This window comes from Salvelinus fontinalis, chromosome 17, assembly GCF_029448725.1.
Source record: "Salvelinus fontinalis isolate EN_2023a chromosome 17, ASM2944872v1, whole genome shotgun sequence".
Classification (NCBI taxonomy): Eukaryota; Metazoa; Chordata; class Actinopteri; order Salmoniformes; family Salmonidae; genus Salvelinus; species Salvelinus fontinalis.
In genome coordinates, this window is record NC_074681.1 from 9,377,969 (window position 1) to 9,399,764 (window position 21,796).

Consider the following 21,796-nt stretch of genomic DNA (forward strand, 5'->3'; position numbering starts at 1 on the left):
CTAGCCCAGGGAGTTGGAGTGACTAGTCCAGGGAGTTGGAGTGACTAGTCCAGGGAGTTGTAGTGACTAGTCCAGGGAGTTATAGTGACTAGTCCAGGGAGTTGAAGTGACTAGTCCAGGGAGTTGAAGTGACTAGTCCAGGGAGTTGAAGTGACTAGTCCAGGGAGTTGTAGTGACTAGTCCAGGGAGTTGTAGTGACTAGTCCAGGGAGTTGTAGTGACTAGTCCAGGGAGTTGGAGTGACTAGTCCAGGGAGTTATAGTGACTAGTCCAGGGAGTTGTAGTGACTAGCCCAGGGAGTTATAGTGACTAGTCCAGGGAGTTGTAGTGACTATTCCAGCCAAGGAGGGTGGGTGAGTGAAGGGTCAGCCAGTTTATTATGTTTAAAGGTTTAGCCTAGCCAATTATCTCCCTTACGTCCTTTAAATGGAATGGTAGAGCTGAGTGAGGAAGTGGGGGAGGAGGAGAAGGGGGGAGGATGAGGAGGAAGAATAGGAGGAGGAGGAGGAAGAGGGGGAGGAGGAGAAGGGGGGAGGATGAGGAGGAAGAATAGGAGGAGGAGGAGGGAGAGGGGGAGGAGGAGAAGGGGGGAGGATGAGGAGGAAGAATAGGAGGAGGAGGAGGGTAGATTAGGCCTAATTTTGTTTGCCTGGAGGATGTTTCTCTGAAGACTTGTTTATCTTCGTCTCACAGCTGTACTCTTCGTCTCACAGCTGTTTCTCTTCGTCTCACAGCTGTTTCTCTTCGTCTCACAGCGGTACTCTTCGTCTCACAGCTGTACTCTTCGTCTCACAGCTGTTTCTCTTCGTCTCACAGCTGTACTCTTCGTCTCACAGCTGTTTCTCTTCATCTCACAGCTGTTTCTCTTCGTCTCACAGCTGTTTCTCTTCGTCTCACAGCTGTTTCTCTTCGTCTCACAGCTGTTTCTCTTCATCTCACAGCTGTTTCTCTTCGTCTCACAGCTGTTTCTCTTCGTCTCACAGCTGTTTCTCTTCGTCTCACAGCTGTTTCTCTTCGTCTCACAGCTGTACTCTTCTCGTGCGGAGTGCTAGCCTGGAGATTCAGCATGTTTCTGTTCTGGAAGCTCCACTATAAACTAGCAGCACGATGTTTAGAAGCCCACCCATTTCTGCATGCTGTGTTCTAAGGTGTGTCACAATGTCTGTAATGAACTGTTAGTTCACCTCAACCACTTCCACCCAAAATATTTTCTGAAAATACTGAACATTTCCTCTGTATATGGGTGGACACCATGCGTGTGTGTGTGTGTGTGTGTGTGTGTGTGTGTGTGTGTGTGTGTGTGTGTGTGTGTGTGTGTGTGTGTGTGTGTGTGTGTGTGTGTGTGTGTGTGTGTGTGTGTGTGTGTGACTGTATGTGTATGTGTGTGTGTGAGAGAGAGGGGAGAGAGGACCACCCCCACACCGGCTCTCCCAGTTTTCACTCCCTCTGTAATTCCCTTGCCTCTCCAATACATTCCGTCTCTTCTCCTCATCCTCCTAGTGCAGTGTGTCTGCAGAGGGCTCGGTAGAAAAACAGACCACTCTGATGTTTCATATCGTCAGTCAGTCCTAGGCGATGAGACATGAACTCACCTACTGTCTGGTGACAAAGCCCTAGACCCACTACTGATTACTGCACACAGAGACAAGAAAACATCCCCTCCCGTTTCAGCTGTTTCTGCCCACTGTGTGTCTGTCAACAACCCTGTTAGAATTCAGGGGAGATTCGTCAAACTGTTCATAGTGAAAGGATAAGTCAAGGGAGATCCGTCAAGACGGTTTGTAGTGAAAGGATAACACAGGAGATCCGTCAAGATGGTTTGTAGTGAAAGGATAACACAGGGGAGATCTGTCAAGACGGTTTGTAGTGAAAGGATAACACAGGGGAGATCCGTCAGGACGGTTTGTAGTTAAAGGATAATTGATGGGTGATCCGTCAAGACGGTTTGTAGTGAAAGGATAACACACGGGAGATCCGTCAAGACGGTTTGTAGTGAAAGGATAAGTCAGGGGAGATCCGTCAAGACGGTTTGTAGTGAAAGGATAATTCTGGGGAGATCTGTCAAGACGGTTTGTAGTGAAAGGATAACACAGGAGATCCGTCAAGATGGTTTGTAGTGAAAGGATAACTCAGGGGAGATCTGTCAAACTGTTCATAGTGAAAGGATAACACACGGGAGATCCGTCAAGATGGTTTGTAGTGAGAGGATAATTCAGGGGAGATCCGTCAAGACGGTTTGTAGTGAGAGGATAATTCAGGGGAGATCCGTCAAGACGGTTTGTAGTGAAAGGATAATTCAGGGGAGATCCGTCAAGATGGTTTGTAGTGAAAGGATAAGTCAAGGGAGAGCCGTCAAGACGGTTTGTAGTGAAAGGATAATTCTGGGGAGATCTGTCAAGACGGTTTGTAGTGAAAGGATAACACAGGGGAGATCCGTCAAGACGGTTTGTAGTGAAAGGATAATTCTGGGGAGATCTGTCAAGACGGTTTGTAGTGAAAGGATAATTCTGGGGAGATCTGTCAAGACGGTTTGTAGTGAAAGGATAATTCTGGGGAGATCTGTCAAGACGGTTTGTAGTGAAAGGATAACACACGGGAGATCTGTCAAACTGTTCATAGTGAAGGATTACACAGGGGAGATCCTCTGTATTAGTACTAGCCTATCACCTGATTGGTTAGTTGAGGCCAATTACTTAACCTAATCATCACTTGTTGCTCTGTACAGTGAGATATTGTGTTACCGTCTAAAACAAAAACTAGTTGGCTAAAGTGGAATAGGGCAGTTGCATTACAAACAGCGTCTTTCAACCACAACTACTTTAGTTTCCTGTCTTACACAACCCCAGTCGGGAGACAGAGAGACAGATATCTACATCGAATGACATGATTGCTGTCCCTAATGTGAGTTTTGGTAAAGTAAAACACAAAAAAACAGAATTCTCTCAGCCAATGGGTGACCTACGGGTCACAATGTAACAGGTCGTAGTTCTGATCCCTCACAGATATGGCTGATTATGTAGTCTAGAATCTATAGTTGTTGAAATTCCAAACTAACATATTTTTTCTAGTCGTACTATAATTCACTACAAAACAGTTAGACCTAATAGGATGATGGTGATCACCTGTCCTGTCGGCTTCTCAGTGGGGAACCACGATGCACCTGCCATATTTAGGAGTTTGCACTTGGTGACTGTGGTGCAATCATTATTGTTTCAGATTTCTTTCCAATGTTAATATACTTACTTGACAGATCTGTTATTCTTTCACATCTTTTCCTGAATGCCAGGACGGCTATGACGACTATGTAAATTGGTATTATATTCTGTTTTTTAATAAAAATGTTACTTGACAGATCTGTTTCTCTCTTTGTCCTCTCTTCCAGAAAGCCACGAGGGACTCCCTCAGCGAGTACAGGAGCGGTTGGTCTCCTCTCTTCCAGAAAGCCACGAGGGACTCCCTCAGCAGGTACAGGAGCGGTTGGTCTCCTCTCTTCCAGAAAGCCAGGAGGGACTCCCTCAGCGAGTACAGGAGCGGTTGAGGGAGCTCCTCCGTGTTCTCAAGTCTGTCATCGGCAAACACCAGACCCTCAACTCTGTAGACATCCTCAGGGCTGCCGGCACCGTCATCGCTAAGGTCAAAGGTTAGTATCCTTTCATCCGCACATCTTTTCTTTAAATATACACTCAACAGAAAAAGAAACGGCCCTTTTTCAGGACCCTGTCTTTCAAAGATAATTTGTAAAAATCCAAATAACTGCACAGTTCTTCATTGTAAAGGGTTTAAACACTGTTTCCCATGCTTGTTCAATGAACCATAAACACTTAATGAACATGCACCTGTGGAACGATCGTTAAGACACTAACAGCTTACAGACGGTAGGCAATTAAGGTCACAGTTATGAAAACTTAGGACACTAAAGAGGCCTTTCTACTGACTCTGAAAAACACCAAAAGAAAGATGCCTAGGGTCCCTGCTCATCTGCGTGAACGTGCCTTAGGCATGCTGCAAGGGGGCATGAGGACTGCAGATGTGGCCAGGGCAATAAATTGCAATGTCCGTATTGTGAGACGCCTAAGACAGCGCTACAGGGAGACAGGACGGACAGCTGATCGTCCTCGCAGTGGCAGACCACGTGTAACCACACCTGCACAGGATCGGTACATCCGGACATCATACCTGCCGACATCACACAGGTACAGGATGGCAACAACAACTGCCCGAGTTACACCAGGAACGCACAATCCCTCCATCAGTGCTCAGACTGTCCGCAATAGGCTGAGAGAGGCTGGACTGAGGGCTTGTAGGCCTGTTGTAAAGGCAGGTCCTCACCAGACATCACCGGCAACAATGTCGCCTATGGGCACAAACCAGACAGGACTGGCAAAAAGTGCTCATCACTTACGAGTCCCGGTTTTGTCTCACCAGGGGTGATGGTCAGATTCACGTTTATCGTCGAAGGAATGAGTGTTCCACTGAGGCCTGTACTCTGGAGCGGGATCGATTTGGAGGTAGAGGGTCCGTCATGGTCCGGGGCGGTGTGTCACAGCATCATCGGACTGAGCTTGTTGTCATTGCCTGCAATCTCAAAGCTGTGCGTTACAGGGAAGACATCCTCCTCCCTCATGTGGTACCCTTCCTGCAGGCTCATCCTGACATCACCCTCCAGCATGACAATGCCACCAGCCATACTGCTCGTTCTGTGCGTGATTTCCTGCAAGAAGAGCCGGATCTTTATCCCATTGAGCACATCTGGGACCTGTTAGATCGGAGGGTGAGGGCTAGGGCCATTCCCCCCAGAAATGTCCGGGAACTTGCAGGTGCCTTGGTGGAAGAGTGGGGTAACATCTCACAGCAAGAACTAGCAAATCTGGTGCAGTCCATGAGGAGGAGATGCACTGCAGTACTTAATGCAGCTGGTGGCCACACCAGATACTGACTGTTACTTTTGATTTGGACCCCCCCTTTGTTCAGGGACACATTATTCCATTTCTGTTTGTCACATGTCTGTGGAACTTGTTCAGTTTATGTCTCAGTTGTTGAATCTTGTTATGTTCATACAAATATTTACACATGTTAAGTTTGCTGAAAATAAACGCAGTTGACAGTGAGAGGACGTTTTTTGGCTGAGTTTATACGTACTTTATTTTAGTGATTTAGGAAAAGTAGGAGAAATTGAGAGTCAGAAGAGTAGTTGTTCAGATTCAGTCCCATGCTGACTCCGGTAGCCTGGGCTGTACATACAGGCCATCTTATGCACACTTCTGATTGGCTTTTCCGAGATATCCACACTTCTGATTGGCTCTTCTGAGATGTGACTTTCTCCCAACAGTACTTTTTGATTGTTGAAGATATTTAAGCCTACATATCATGCTCAGCAAGCAATCAGTGGAATTTACCTTATTTGATTTATTTAAACATAAAAAAAATAAATAATTACACAACAGTTTCATTCACACATCTAGATTGGCTCTTTTGAAAAGATCCTACCGCTCGGTTTCCTTCAACTGTTCATTGGGAAAAATCGATCTAGGAAGATGTCCTTTTGACTGCGTTGTGACGCTGTCACGCCCTGACCTTAGAGAGACGTTTTATTTCTCTATTTGGTTTGGTCAGGGTGGGCATTCTATGTTTTGTTTTCTATGTTTCTTTATTTCTATGTTTTGGCCAGGGTGTGGTTCTCAATCAGGGTCGGCTGTCTATCGTTGTCTCTGATTGGGAATCATACTTAGGCAGCCCTTTTTTCCCTCCTTTCAGTGTGGGAAGTTATCTTTGTTAGTGGCACTATAGCCCTCGGAAGCTTCACAGTCTTTTATTTTGTTTCTTGTTTTTGTTGGCGACATTTTATAATAAAAGGAAATGTACGCCGACCACGCTGCACTTTGGTCTCCTTTCGACGACGGCCGTGACAGACGCACCTAGCCTAATATTTCTTCTGAAAAGTGTCTTCTGATGTGACACAGAACTGATCGTTGTCTGTACGGTGCCACGCTGACAAAGGAACCCACGGTTTCTACTTTCTAGTCTCGTGTCCTGAAACCAGAGAATTTCTGTACACTGTACAAGACAATGGACAATAAAGTAGTTTTCTTCTTCTTCTTCAGTCCACCTAAATGATACAAACCAGAGGAATCTCAACTCTGCTATTTTTTTTACTTTTTTTATCTGCTCGAAATGTGATCTTTCCTCTGAGGGGGAGAAATCTTCATTTGGCTTCAGCACAAGAATGTTCCAGAACAGTGTAGAACTGCGTCCCAAATGGCACCTTCTGGGCCTTGGTCAAAAGTTGTGCAATATTTAGGGAATCCTGTTCTAGCTATTCTAGGATTTGCATTCCAGCTTCATGCGGCGGTTGGCGTGGCCTTCTCGAAATGTGTGTGACGGCCAAACGTGTACCCATGCAGCTCCATTCTTAGTGCCTTTATGGGTGACTCAAACACACACACACACGCACGTGCACACACACACACACACACACACACACACACACACACACACACACACACACACACACACACACACACACACACACACACACACACACACACACACTGACTCACTGACTCACAGACAGATAGCTGCCTATCTCTGATCTGAGCATCATTCTGACCCAGAATGCATCTCCCTCATGTTGACACTGAGAGGTGCTTCAAAAAATATGCTCAGAATGCAGGAAGGGAACCAAGAAGAAGGAATCGTCATCACCATGGAAACAAGGCATCCTGTCAGGTGTTTTCCTTTAGTTCTTCAGTTCCTTCACTAGACCCTCAAGTAGTGAATGTCACTCTAGTGCAGAGGTGTTCAAAGTCAGGGTCGTGACCCGGTAACTGCAGTGGGGTCACCCCAAAAAAGATACAAAAATGTTATAAAATGGAACCAAAAAATAAGATTACAGATTATTGTATGGGACAATATATAAACGTTTTTGAGAAAGATCATTGAAATTATTTTTTTGTTGTTGAGTAAATGTGTTTTGGTTTCTTTTAATTTTGATGAAAATGTAATGAATTGAAGATTATTTGTTGATGTAAAAATCTAAATGTACCGATTTTAAGGTCATTAGATTTGGGGTCGCAAGAAATTATTGGGGAAAAAATGGGGTCCCTAGACATTCTGACGGAAAAAATGGGGTCCCTAGACATTCTGACGGTAAAAATGGGGTCCCTAGACATTCTGACGGAAAAAATGGGGTCCCTAGACATTCTGACGGAAAAATGGGGTACCCAGACATTCTGACGGAAAAATGGGGTCCACAGACATTCTGACGGAAAAATGGGGTCCCTAGACATTCTGATGGAAAAATGGGGTCCCCAGACATTCTGACGGAAAAATGGGGTCCCCAGACATTCTGACGGAAAAATGGGGTCCCCAGACATTCTGACGGAAAAATGGGGTCCCTAGACATTCTGAAGGAAGAAAATTGGGTCCCCAGACATTCTGAAGGAAAAAATTGGGTCCCCAGACATTCTGATTCTCTCTTCTCTCTCTCTGCTCTCTGTCTGCTCTCTCTTTCTGCTCTCTCTGCTCTCTCTCTCTGCTCTCTTCTCTCTCTCTGCTCTCTCTCCTCTCTCTCTCTCTCTGCTCTCTCTCTCTCTGTCTTCTCTCTCTCTCTGCTCTCTCTCTGTCTTCTCTCTCTCTCTTCTCTCTTTCTCTCCTCTCTCTCTCTGCTGTTTCTCTCTGCTCTCTTCTCTTTCTCTGCTCTCTTTCTGCTCTCTCTCCTCTTTGCTCTCTCTCTCTATTTGCGCTCTCTCTGCTCTCTCTTCTCTCTTTCTCTGCTCTCTCCCTGCTCTCTCTTTTTGCTCTCTCTCTGCTCTCTCTGCTCTCTCTTGTCTCTCTCTCTACTCTCTCTGCTCTCTCTGCTCTCTTTCTCTTTCTGCTCTCTCTCTGCTCTCTCTCTGCTCTCTGTGCTCTCTCTCTCTCTTTGCGACCCTTTCCTGAGCCTATTCTGCAGTTATTGGATCCCCTGTTATCATATGCAAATGAGCCCAAAAAATGGTCGATAGTGCACATCTGACAATAAAAAAAAGTAGTACCTACCAAAGACAGAATGACCAGTTGTTAAACACTTTCCCTTACTAAGAAACACACCGGCTCATTGAGGTCACTGAGTGTTCTCATGCAGTGAGAGAAAGGAGTGTAACAATACCTCCTGGCCCGGGCTTCAATAATGCAGTTCCCATATTTTGTCGGGTTGTGATTGGTGGCAACCAGCGGTGGGATCATTGTTGTAGAACTGCAGGATGTCCTGAGGAAGACGCTCAGCGCTCCGGGCCTCTACAGGGGCCTCTACAGGGGCCTCTACAGGGGCCTCTACAGCACAGCAGCATTCAGGGGCATGGCCAAGAGGCACCTCTATATACTTCTCTTCCACCCCATTGGTCTCCTGAGGTGCTGCCCTGGCCTGGAACGTGGGTTAACGTGGGCTGTGGGTTGCTCCCTCCTCTCCAACCCCCTTCCGAAGGGTACCAGTAGACAAGAATGTATTTGTAGAGGAACTGAACATGAACAACGACAAACATCAACAGAGATTGATTTTGACTTTTAGTGTTGTATTGTGTTGTGTTGGTTAGTCATCCGTCCTGCATTATCAGGAAAAAAGTGGAAGTGTTAAGAAAGGGTTTTGAAGAGAGGAAGAAGAAGAAGAAGCTCTGCTGTACTGGGAGGGGAGAGGAAACTAAGTCAACAAAACAGTGGTTCAGACTTCATGGGCTGACCACGATAGAACCAGGAGGTATCAGAGTGTTAGCTCAGATTGATGGACTGAGCAGGCGGGACAGGTGACTAGAAAGAAACAGACGTGGTAAGTTTTACGATGGTCGTTTGAAGATTTTCTCGGGTGTCGTCGACGAGTTTTTAAGCTGCCTGAGTCGTTTCCTGTAGCGGGGAGACAGGAAGTGAAGTTGGATTTCTGTCTTTCTCTCTCTCTCTCTCTCTCTCTCTCTCTCTCTCTCTCTCTATGTGTCTTTCTCTTGGGCTGCTTTCTGCAAATGTCCTCTCGCTTACTGAACTGAACTGTTTCCTGTGAGAGAAAGCTAACGTGCGCCGACGTCTTCTCGAAGATTTTGTCGACACTTTCGTTGTCCAAAAAGCGTTTAGACAACATAATTTCGGCATGCTAACAGGAACAGACATGTGGCTGTGATGTTGACAGGCTCAGGGAGTATGTGACCTGTGTTGAAGAGGATTGATTGACACATTGGACACCTAAATTACCACAAGATAATCGATTGGATAGATGGTTTGTTTTTGCACCGTTCTCTTCTACTCTTCAAAATAGATTTTCCAAGACATTTTTATTTGGGACTCACAGAAAGATGGTCTCAAATGGACAACCTTGACTGTGTTCCTGTTAGTCTCTATGTACTGTATGTCTATATCAGTGTGTTTTAACATCCTTGACTGTGTTCCTGTTAGTCTCTATGTACTGTATGTCTATATCAGTGTGTTTTAACATCCTTGACTGTGTTCCTGTTAGTCTCTATGTACTGTATGTCTATATCAGTGTGTTTTAACATCCTTGACTGTGTTCCTGTTAGTCTTTATGTTCTGTATGTCTATATCTCTGTGTTTTAACACCATTGACTGTGTTCCTGTTAGTCTCTATGTACTGTATGTCTATATCTCTGTGTTTTAACATCCTTGACTGTGTTCCTGTTAGTCTCTATGTACTGTATGTCTATATCGCTGTGTTTTAACATCCTTGACTGTGTTCCTGTTAGTCTCTATGTACTGTATGTCTATATCTCTGTGTTTTAACATCCTTGACTGTGTTCTATGTACTGTATGTCTATATCAGTGAGTTTTAACAATTCTACCCAGTTTATTGTTGAAAGGGAGCATCCCTGAATGGTACCATCACACTGATAACCAGCTTTCTGGTGCCATCACAGTTTCCTCACGGTCTGCTCAACCAACAGAAGGATAGGAAGTTATGAAATGTAGTCTATTTTTCAATGCTAAACCTAGACCCCAGGGAATTCATGGCTGTTCATTTAATTCCATCAGCCCAGTGAATGAAGTCATTCTAGTGTGTTGATCTAATAGGACTACCATGCTACTTGGTATGACTGTATTGATCTAATATGAATCAAATAGGACTACCATGCTACTTGTTATGACTGTATTGATCTAATAGGAATCTAATAGGACTACCATGCTACTTGGTATGACTGTATTGATCTAATAGGACTACCATGCTACTTGGTATGACTGTATTGATCTAATAGGACTACCATGCTACTTGTTATGACTGTATTGATCTAATAGGACTACCATGCTACTTGGTATGACTGTATTGATCTAATATGAATCTAATAGGACTACCATGCTACTTGGTATGACTGTATTGATCTAATATGAATCTAATAGGACTACCATGCTACTTGTTATGACTGTATTGATCTAATAGGACTACCATGCTACTTGGTATGACTGTATTGATCTAATAGGAATCTAATAGGACTACCATGCTACTTGTTATGACTGTATTGATCTGATAGGACTACCATGCTACTTGTTATGACTGTATTGATCTAATAGGACTACCATGCTACTTGGTATGACCGTATTGATCTAATAGGAATCTAATAGGACTACCATGCTACTTGTTATGACTGTATTGATCTAATAGGACTACCATGCTACTTGTTATGACTGTATTGATCTAATAGGAATCTAATAGGACTACCATGCTACTTGGTATGACTGTATTGATCTAATAGGAATCTAATAGGACTACCATGCTACTTGGTATGACTGTATTGATCTAATAGGACTACCATGCTACTTGGTATGACTGTATTGATCTAATAGGACTACCATGCTACTTGGTATGACTGTATTGATCTAATAGGTCTACCATGCTACTTGGTATGACTGTATTGATCTAATAGGACTACCATGCTACTTGTTATGACTGTGTTGTGTGTGTTGGTATGTCGATGACGTACGGCTCCGTTGTGTGTTTTATCCTAATGTCCAGGCTAACTCTATGTCTGCTTTTGTTGACTGTTTGCTGGCTGTTGATGAATGTGATGTGGTCTCTGGTTGAAGTTCTCATGTGGGTTTTAATCACTTTCCAACAGGCGTTAACTTCAAGGAAGTGAACCAAGAAAACAATACGGCTATATTTGGCGAGATATACACGTCCATTGACAGTTTGGCATTCACATTTGGCAATGTGTGAGTACGACGTTTGTTCACCTTTCAACACTGTTGGCTTTGAGTGTCTCTTGTCACAGAGCCAGGGATTTAACTAGGGATTGTGGGAAAGATTTAGGCCTAAGCCTACTAACAGTCAAAAGACTATTACTTTCTTGTAAACAGTACAATTAATGAAAAAGTTAATATTTACTATAACACCACATTAACGTTTTACTTCATCCAAACTGAGCATTGTTAGTTGATGGTATAAGTAAATGTGTAATAACTTTTAATGTTTTACACTTATCTTTACACTATGGTCTTGGACACCTGACATTGTTATTTAATGGCATAGATATGTTATAATCTTTAGACTCGGATCTTTAGTTTCGTTAGTCTTGCTCACTTGACGTTGTTATTTATGCTGACTCGTCCTCTCCCCCCTCAGAGTGTCTGACTTCCTTATGGGAGATGTGGACAGCCAATCAGGGTTGGGGATCCCCCAGACCACGAGAAGCAGGGTAAGCCAATCAGGACTCGCACATCAAGGGTGCATTCTGAATGCTTGAAATGTAGGCTGAACAGTGTTGAGTTGAATGTTTAGTTTACGGAACCGTATCAGTAGAGTATATAAAAGTGCAATATGTTGGTAGAGTATAAAATGTGTGTATTTTGTTTAATTTCTAGTCTTTTGAGAACCTCTCTGTGGATTCTGAGGGGTATGTTCCAGAGAAGAAAGGCCTTGTGGGTAAGTGTCTCGCTTCCCTCCTTCCTCTTTCTCTTTCTTAAATTGTTTCTCTTCTTATCCCCCCTTCTTCTTGTTTCTCTCTTCTTCTTGTTTCTCTCTTCTTCTTGTTTCTCTCTTCTTCTTGTTTCACTCTTCTTGTTTCTCTCTTCTTGTTTCTCTCTTCTTGTTTCACTCTTCTTCTTGTTTCTCTCTTCTTCTTGTTTCTCTCTTCTTGTTTCTCTCTTCTTGTTTCTCTCTTCTTCTTGTTTCTCTCTTCTTCTTGTTTCTCTCTTCTTGTTTCTCTCTTCTTGTTTCTCTCTTCTTGTCTCACTCTTCTTCTTGTTTCTCTCTTCTTGTTTCTCTCTTCTTCTTGTTTCTCTCTTCTTCTTCTTTCACTCTTCTTCTTGTTTCTCTCTTTTTGTTTCTCTCTTCTTGTTTCTCTCTTCTTGTTTCTCTCTTCTTGTTTCTCTCTTCTTCTTGTTTCACTCTTCTTGTTTCTCTCTTCTTCTTGTTTCACTCTTCTTCTTGTTTCTCTCTTCTTTTTGTTTCACTCTTCTTGTTTCTCTCTTCTTCTTGTTTCTCTCTTCTTCTTGTTTCACTCTTCTTCTTGTTTCTCTCTTCTTCTTGTTTCACTCTTCTTCTTGTTTCTCTCTTCTTGTTTCACTCTTCTTGTTTCTCTCTTCTTGTTTCACTCTTCTTCTTGTTTCACTCTTCTTGTTTCTCTCCTTGTTTCTCTCTTCTTCTTTCACTCTTCTTCTTTCACTCTTCTTGTTTCTCTCTTCTTGTTTCTCTCTTCTTCTTTCACTCTTCTTCTTGTTTCTCTCTTTTTCTTTCACTCTTCTTCTTCTTTCACTCTTCTTCTTGTTTCTCTCTTCTTCTTTCACTCTTCTTGTTTCTCTATTGTTGTTTCTTCTTGTTGTTTCACTCTTCTTGTTTCACTCTTCTTGTTGTTTCACTCTTCTTCTTGTTTCGCTCTTCTTCTTGTTTCGCTCTTCTTCTTGTTTCTCTCTTCTTTCACTCTTCTTGTTTCTCTCTTCTTGTTTCTCTCTTCTTCTTGTTTCTCCTTTCTTCTTGTTTCACTCTTTTTCTTGTTTCACTTTTTTTCTTGTTTCTCTCTTCTTCTTGTTTCTCTCTTCTTCTTGTTTCTCTCTTCTTCTTGTTTCTCTTCTTCTTGTTTCTCTTCTTCTTGTTTCTCTCTTCTTGTTTCTCTTTTCTTGTTTCTCTCTTCTTCTTGTTTCACTCTTCTTCATGTTTCTCTTTTCTTCTTGTTTCTCTTTTCTTCTTGTTTCTCTTCTTCTTGTTTCTCTTCTTCTTGTTTCACTCTTCTTCTTGTTTCACTCTTCTTCATGGTTCTCTCTTCTTCTTGTTTCACTCTTCTTATTGTTTCTCTCTTCTTTTTTCACTCTTCTGCTTGTTTCACTCTTCTTCTTGTTTCTCTCTTCTTCTTGTTTCACTCCTCTTCTTGTTTCACTCTTCTTGTTTCTCTCTTCTTGTTTCTCTCTTCTTCTTGTTTCTCTCTTCTTCTTGTTTCACTCTTCTTCTTGCTTCTCTCTTCTTCTTGTTTCACTCTTCTTCTTGTTTGTCTCTTCTTCTTGTTTCTCTCTTCTTCTTGTTTCTCTTCTTCTTGTTTCTCTCTTCTTCTTGTTTCACTCTTCTTGTTTGTCTTCTTCTTGTTTCTCTCTTCTTGTTTCTCTCTTCTTCTTGTTTCTCTTCTTCTTGTTTCTCTCTTCTTGTTTCACTCTTCTTCTTGTTTCACTCTTCTTCATGGTTCTCTCTTCTTCTTGTTTCACTCTTCTTATTGTTTCTCTCTTCTTTTTTCACTCTTCTGCTTGTTTCACTCTTCTTCTTGTTTCTCTCTTCTTCTTGTTTCACTCCTCTTCTTGTTTCACTCTTCTTGTTTCTCTCTTCTTGTTTCTCTCTTCTTGTTTCTCTCTTCTTGTTTCTCTCTTCTTCTTGTTTCTCTCTTCTTCTTGTTTCACTCTTCTTCTTGCTTCTCTCTTCTTCATGTTTCTCTTTTCTTCTTGTTTCTCTTTTCTTCTTGTTTCTCTTCTTCTTGTTTCTCTCTTCTTGTTTCACTCTTCTTCTTGTTTCACTCTTCTTCATGGTTCTCTCTTCTTCTTGTTTCACTCTTCTTATTGTTTCTCTCTTCTTTTTTCACTCTTCTGCTTGTTTCACTCTTCTTGTTTCTCTCTTCTTCTTGTTTCACTCCTCTTCTTGTTTCACTCTTCTTGTTTCTCTCTTCTTGTTTCTCTCTTCTTCTTGTTTCTCTCTTCTTCTTGTTTCACTCTTCTTCTTGCTTCTCTCTTCTTCTTGTTTCACTCTTCTTCTTGTTTGTCTCTTCTTCTTGTTTCTCTCTTCTTCTTGTTTCTCTTCTTCTTGTTTCTCTCTTCTTCTTGTTTCACTCTTCTTGTTTGTCTTCTTCTTGTTTCTCTCTTCTTGTTTCTCTCTTCTTCTTGTTTCTCTTCTTCTTGTTTCACTCTTCTTGTTTCTCTTTTCTTCTTTTTTCTCTTCTTCTTGTTTCTCTTCTTCTTGTTTCTCTCTTCTTCTTGTTTCACTCTTCTTCTTGTTTGTCTTTTCTTCTTGTTTGTCTCTTCTTCTTGTTTCTCTTCTTGTTTCTCTCATTTCCCCTCCTTGTTTCACTCTTCTTGTTTCTCTCCTTGTTTCTCTCTTGTTTCTCTCTTCTTCTTGTTTCTCTCTTCTTCTTGTTTCTCTCTTGTTTCTCTCTTCTTCTTGTTTCACTTTTCTTGTTTCTCTTCTTATCCCCCCTTCTTCTTGTTTCTCTCTTCTTGTTTCACTCTTCTTCTTGTTTCTCTCTTGTTTCTCTCTTCTTCTTGTTTCCCTCTTCTTGTTGCTCTCTTCTTGTTTCTCTCTTCTTCTTGTTTCACTTTTCTTGTTTCTTTTCTTAGCCCCCCTTCTTCTTGTTTCACTCTTCTTCTTGTTTCTCTCATCTTCTTGTTTCACGCTTCTTGTTTCACTGTTTTTCTCATGTTATGTCAGTCACTGACAGTCACTCAATGAGTCGTTCCGTGTCGTTTCAGCAAGCCATGACACCCACCATCTCAGATTGTTTCTGTGGGTAGAAACATACAATTATTATTCCTGCAACATTATTTTGTTGAAATGGAATTTGATCTTTTGAGAAATTAAGCTAATGGATTGCACCCAAATTGGCCCTTTTTAATTTTTAGGACTCGCATAATATAAAATAAATATAGTACCCAACATCCGATTTGAACTAAACTTCTTTCTACCGTTGAGTAAGACATGAGCAATCCAACAAAATGGTCAAAAGCCACCCACGGACCCCCACCCCATGCCACTCCCACCCCAACAACCAGTGTACATTATCAGTTCTATATGTCTGACAAGTAGTATGAAGTTGCTGCTTGGAGTATTGCTTCTTCATACTATGTATTCCCAGTGAATCTGGTGATGTTTTATTTACCATAAATGAGTGATTATTAATTATTATTTATGGTAAATAATACATCATGGCTGGGACAGAAGAGGGGCGCTAGACAGCCCACAGCGTGTTTACAGCTGGGACAGAAGAGAGTCACTAGACAGCCCACAGCGTGTTTACAGCTGGGACAGAAGAGAGTCACTAGACAGCCCACAGCGTGTTTACAGCTGGGACAGAAGAGAGTCACTAGACAGCCCACAGCGTGTTTACAGCTGGGACAGAAGAGGGTCACTAGACAGCCCACAGCGTGTTTACAGCTGGGACAGAAGAGGGTCACTAGACAGCCCACAGCGTGTTTACAGCTGGGACAGAAGAGTGTCACTAGACAGCCCACAGCGTGTTTACAGCTGGGACAGAAGAGGGTCACTAGACAGCCCACAGCGTGTTTACAGCTGGGACAGAAGAGAGTCACTAGACAGCCCACAGCGTGTTTACAGCTGGGACAGAAGAGAGTCACTAGACAGCCCACAGCGTGTTTACAGCTGGGACAGAAGAGAGTCACTAGACAGCCCACAGCGTGTTTACAGCTGGGACAGAAGAGGGTCACTAGACAGCCCACAGCGTGTTTACAGCTGGGACAGAAGAGAGTCACTAGACAGCCCACAGCGTGTTTACAGCTGGGACAGAAGAGAGTCACTAGACAGCCCACAGGGTGTTTACAGCTGGGACAGAAGAGAGTCACTAGACAGCCCACAGCGTGTTTACAGCTGGGACAGAAGAGAGTCACTAGACAGCCCACAGCGTGTTTACAGCTGGGACAGAAGAGAGTCACTAGACAGCCCACAGCGTGTTTACAGCTGGGACAGAAGAGAGTCACTAGACAGCCCACAGCGTGTTTACAGCTGGGACAGAAGAGGGTCACTAGACAGCCCACAGCGTGTTTACAGCTGGGACAGAAGAGGATCACTAGACAGCCCACAGGGTGTTTACAGCTGGGACAGAAGAGAGTCACTAGACAGCCCACAGCGTGTTTACAGCTGGGACAGAAGAGAGTCACTAGACAGCCCACAGCGTGTTTACAGCTGGGACAGAAGAGAGTCACTAGACAGCCCACAGCGTGTTTACAGCTGGGACAGAAGAGGGTCACTAGACAGCCCACAGCGTGTTTACAGCTGGGACAGAAGAGAGTCACTAGACAGCCCACAGCGTGTTTACAGCTGGGACAGAAGAGGGTCACTAGACAGCCCACAGCGTGTTTACAGCTGGGACAGAAGAGAGTCACTAGACAGCCCACAGCGTGTTTACAGCTGGGACAGAAGAGAGTCACTAGACAGCCCACAGCGTGTTTACAGCTGGGACAGAAGAGAGTCACTAGACAGCCCACAGCGTGTTTACAGCTGGGACAGAAGAGAGTCACTAGACAGCCCACAGCGTGTTTACAGCTGGGACAGAAGAGGATCACTAGACAGCCCACAGCGTGTTTACAGCTGGGACAGAAGAGAGTCACTAGACAGCCCACAGCGTGTTTACAGCTGGGACAGAAGAGGGTCCTAATCCTAACCTTGACCATTAGTGGGGGAAAATGCAAAAAAAAAAAAAACGGACCCAAAATCAGCGTCTTCTCTATCCTACCCTGATCCTCCTGTACTACCTCTCCAGGCCCAGAGGTGGCGCTGTCTAAAGAGGAGGAGGTCGACGTGATCCTGCAGAAGAACGACAGCGGGGTGGAGTCAGTTCTGCTCTATGCCAAGGCCTGGTCCAAGTACACCAAGGATCTGCTGGCCTGGGTCGACAAGCGGCTGGGACTGGGTTAGTTAGATGCTCACAGACACACATATCACCACAACCAACAATCCAATCACACATTCACACAAGACTTATCTGCTGTGTCTTCCCCCAGACGTTGAATGTGCCAAAAGTTATGTCAAAATGGCCGAATCTGCAAAGACGCTCGCGAGTCAACAGGTAATATTTTTGGACTGATTTTAACAATAGTCACACAAACACCACATACCACAGAGACATAAAGCTTTAAAACTGAACATAGATTAAAACATAGGTTAACCCTCTTCAACTCACAGTGCACACATCAACATAGAATGTGACTTCTGATATGTTTCCGTTATGTTCGTCTGGCCCACAGGACTACATGCCGTTCAGAAATATCTATATTTCTACGTTTAAGAATGACGTTGAGTACAGCCAACTCCTCCTGCAGACTGCCACTGCCCTGCAGACCAACAAATTCATACAGGTACGAATGACAGTCTTTATAGGGGTAAAATGACAGTCTTTATAGGGGTCAATGACAGTCTTTATAGGGGTCAATGACAGTCTTTATAAGGGTCAATGACAGTCTTTATAGGGGGTCAATGACAGTCTTTATAGGGGGTCAATGACAGTCTTTATAGGTGGTCAATGACAGTCTTTATAGGTGGTCAATGACAGTCTTTATAGGGGGTCAACGACAGTCTTTATAGGGGGTCAATGCCAGTCTTTATAGAGGTCAATGACAGTCTTTATAGGGGGTCAATGGCAGTCTTTATAGGGGTCAATGACAGTCTTTATAGGGGTCAATGACAGTCTTTATAAGGGTCAATGACAGTCTTTATAGGGGGTCAATGACAGTCTTTATAGGGGGTCAATGACAGTCTTTACAAGGGTCAATGACAGTCTTTATAAGGGTCAATGACAGTCTTTATAAGGGTCAATGACAGTCTTTACAAGGGTCAATGACAGTCTTTACAAGGGTCAATGACAGTCTTTATAGGGGTCAATGACAGTCTGTATAAGGGTCAATGACAGTCTTTATAGGGGTCAATGGCAGTCTTTATAGGGGTCAATGGCAGTCTTTATAGGGGTCAATGACAGTCTTTATAGGGGTCAATGACAGTCTTTATAGGGGTCAATGACAGTCTTTATAGGGGTCAATGACAGTCTTTATAGGGGTCAATGACAGTCTTTATAGGGGTCAATGACAGTCTTTATAGGGGTCAATGACAGTCTTTATAGGGGTCAATGACAGTCTTTATAGGGGTCAATGACAGTCTTTATAGGGGTCAATGGCAGTCTTTATAGGGGTCAATAACAGTCTTTATAGGGGTCAATGACAGTCTTTATAGGGGTCAATGACAGTCTTTATAGGGGTCAATGACAGTCTATAGGGGTCAATGACAGTCTTTATAGGGGTCAATGGCAGTCTTTATAGGGGTCAATGACAGTCTTTATAGGGGTCAATGACAGTCTTTATAGGGGTCAATGACCGTCTTTATAGGGGTCAATGACAGTCTTTATAGGGGTCAATGACAGTCTTTATAGGGGTCAATGACAGTCTTTATAGAGGTCAATGGCAGTCTTTATAGGGGTCAATGGCAGTCTTTATAGGGGTCAATAACAGTCTTTATAGGGGTCAATGACAGTCTTTATAGGGGTCAATGACAGTCTTTATAGGGGTCAATGACAGTCTATAGGGGTCAATGACAGTCTATAGGGGTCAATGACAGTCTTTATAGGGGTCAATGACAGTCTATATAGGGGTCAATGACAGTCTATATAGGGGTCAATGACAGTCTATATAGGGGTCAATGACAGTCTTTATAGGGGTCAATGACAGTCTTTATAGGGGTCAGTGACAGTCTTTATAGGGGTCAGTAACAGTCTTTATAGGGGTCAATGACAGTCTGTATAAGGGTCAATGACAGTCTGTATAAGGGTCAATGACAGTCTTTATAGGGGTCAATGACAGTCTTTATAGGGGTCAATGACAGTCTTTATAAGGGTCAATGACAGTCTTTATAGGGGTCAATGACAGTCTTTTGGGGGTCAATGACAGTCTTTTGGGGGTCAATGACAGTCTTTTGGGGGTCAATGACAGTCTTTATAGGGGTCAATGACAGTCTGTATAAGGGTCAATGACAGTCTATAGGGGTCAATGACAGTCTTTATAAGGGGTCAATGACAGTCTTTATAGGGGTCAATGACAGTCTTTATAGGGGTCAATGACAGTCTTTATAGGTGCCAACAAAACTTCAAGACTTCAAGACAATCAGGTAGTGAATGATCTTGATCTTGTCTCTGACAAGGCAACAATGTATCATTTGGGTTCTTCGTAATTTGTGGGAAAGTGATGTGATATAATGGAATGTACACCATACTATAGTTGGTGCCTCTTTGTCTTCCGTGTAGCCGCTGTTGTCCAGAAAGACTGAGCTGGACAAACTGAGGAAAGACATCAAGGAGCAGTGGCAGAGAGAACAGAAGAAAATGGTATGTGAGACTTCTGTCCCTCTGCTGTTTTCTCTGTGTGTGTACCTGTTTACCTGTATCCTCCCTGTAACACACCTGTCTACCTGTATCCTCCCTGTAACACACCTGTCTACCTGTATCCTCCCTGTAACACAACTGTCAACCTGTATCCTCCCTATAACACACCTGTCAACCTGTATCCTCCCTATAACACACCTGTCAACCTGTATCCTCCCTATAACACACCTGTCAACCTGTATCCTCCCTATAACACACCTGTCAACCTGTATCCTCCCTATAACACACCTGTCTACCTGTATCCTCCCTATAACACACCTGTCTATCTGTATCCTCCCTATAACACACCTGTCTACCTGTATCCTCCCTATAACACACCTGTCTACCTGTATCCTCCCTATAACACACCTGTCTACCTGTATCCTCCCTATAACACACCTGTCTACCTGTATCCTCCCTATAACACACCTGTCAACCTGTATCCTCCCTATAACACACAGTCTGTCTACCTGTATCCTCCCTATAACACACAGTCTGTCTACCTGTATCCTCCCTATAACACACCTGTCTACCTGTATCCTCCCTATAACACACCTGTCTACCTGTATCCTCCCTATAACACACCTGTCTACCTGTATCCTCCCTATAACACACAGTCTGTCTACCTGTATCCTCCCTATAACACACCTGTCTATCTGTATCCTCCCTATAACACACCTGTCTACCTGTATCCTCCCTATAACACACCTGTCTACCTGTATCCTCCCTGTAACACACCTGTCTACCTGTATCCTCCCTGTAACACACCTGTCTACCTGTATCCTCCCTATAACACACCTGTCTACCTGTATCCTCCCTATAACACACCTGTCTACCTGTATCCTCCCCTATAACACACCTGTCTACCTGTATCCTCCCTATAACACACCTGTCTACCTGTATCCTCCCTATAACACACCTGTCAACCTGTATCCTCCCTATAACACATTGTGTGTACCTGTATCCTCCCTATAACACACCTGTCTACCTGTATCCTCCCTATAACACACAGTCTGTCTACCTGTATCCTCCCTATAACACACCTGTCTACCTGTATCCTCCCTATAACACACCTGTCTACCTGTATCCTCCCTATAACACACCTGTCTACCTGTATCCTCCCTATAACACAGTGTGTCTACCTGTCAACCTGTATCCTCCCTATAACACACCTGTCTACCTGTATCCTCCCTATAACACACCTGTCAACCTGTATCCTCCCTATAACACATTGTGTGTACCTGTATCCTCCCTATAACACACCTGTCTACCTGTATCCTCCCTATAACACACAGTCTGTCTACCTGTATCCTCCCTATAACACACCTGTCTACCTGTATCCTCCCTATAACACACCTGTCTACCTGTATCCTCCCTATAACACACCTGTCTACCTGTATCCTCCCTATAACACAGTGTGTCTACCTGTCAACCTGTATCCTCCCTATAACACACCTGTCTACCTGTATCCTCCCTATAACACACAGTCTGTCTACCTGTATCCTCCCTATAACACACAGTCTGTCTACCTGTATCCTCCCTATAACACACCTGTCTACCTGTATCCTCCCTATAACACACAGTCTGTCTACCTGTATCCTCCCTATAACACACCTGTCTACCTGTATCCTCCCTATAACACACAGTCTGTCTACCTGTATCCTCCCTATAACACACAGTCTGTCTACCTGTATCCTCCCTATAACACACAGTCTGTCTACCTGTATCCTCCCTATAACACACAGTCTGTCTACCTGTATCCTCCCTATAACACACCTGTCTACCTGTATCCTCCCTATAACACACCTGTCTACCTGTATCCTCCCTATAACACACCTGTCTACCTGTATCCTCCCTATAACACAGTGTGTCTACCTGTCTACCTGTATCCTCCCTATAACACACAGAGTGTGTGTACTTCTCTCACCTGACTGTATCCTCCCCTCCTTAGCAAGAGTCCGAGGTGGCTCTGCGTAAGGCCCGGTGGACCCAGGCCCAGAAGAGAGACGAGTACTACAAGGCCCAATCCTCAGCCAGCCGCTCCCAGGAGGAACAGTCCAAACAGCTGGACAAGAAGAGGAGAATGGAAGAGGAGGCTCTACAGAAGGTATGAGGGGAGAAATATACGGATGTTTCATGAGCTGAAACAAAACATCCCAGAAATGTTCCACACGCACAAAAAGCTTCTTTCCCTCAAATTTTGTGCACAAATTTGTTTACATATTC

General features: G+C 43.6%; 1 protein-coding gene across 5 annotated transcripts in view; it reads left to right on the forward strand.

Annotated features, from left to right (window-relative positions):
* The window catches only part of LOC129813676 (rho GTPase-activating protein 29-like), a 91,788-nt gene that overhangs the window by 25,500 nt on the left and 44,492 nt on the right, over nt 1–21,796 (forward strand). For 3 of the 5 annotated variants that reach the window (XR_008753185.1, XM_055866074.1, XM_055866075.1), the window contains exons 2-10: nt 3,382–3,639; nt 11,081–11,177; nt 11,587–11,659; nt 11,826–11,886; nt 16,928–17,077; nt 17,169–17,233; nt 17,412–17,522; nt 19,454–19,534; nt 21,522–21,677. Coding sequence is in view for 4 of the 5 variants with exons in the window: in XM_055866074.1 (XP_055722049.1) it covers nt 3,382–3,639; nt 11,081–11,177; nt 11,587–11,659; nt 11,826–11,886; nt 16,928–17,077; nt 17,169–17,233; nt 17,412–17,522; nt 19,454–19,534; nt 21,522–21,677 (1,052 nt within the window). In the remaining variant the exon portion in view is untranslated. Of the gene's footprint in view, nt 1–3,381; nt 3,640–8,338; nt 8,797–8,947; nt 9,235–11,080; nt 11,178–11,586; nt 11,660–11,825; nt 11,887–16,927; nt 17,078–17,168; nt 17,234–17,411; nt 17,523–19,453; nt 19,535–21,521; nt 21,678–21,796 lie in introns of those variants that run through there. The other 2 variants (XM_055866077.1, XM_055866078.1) reach the window with 2 other exon arrangements.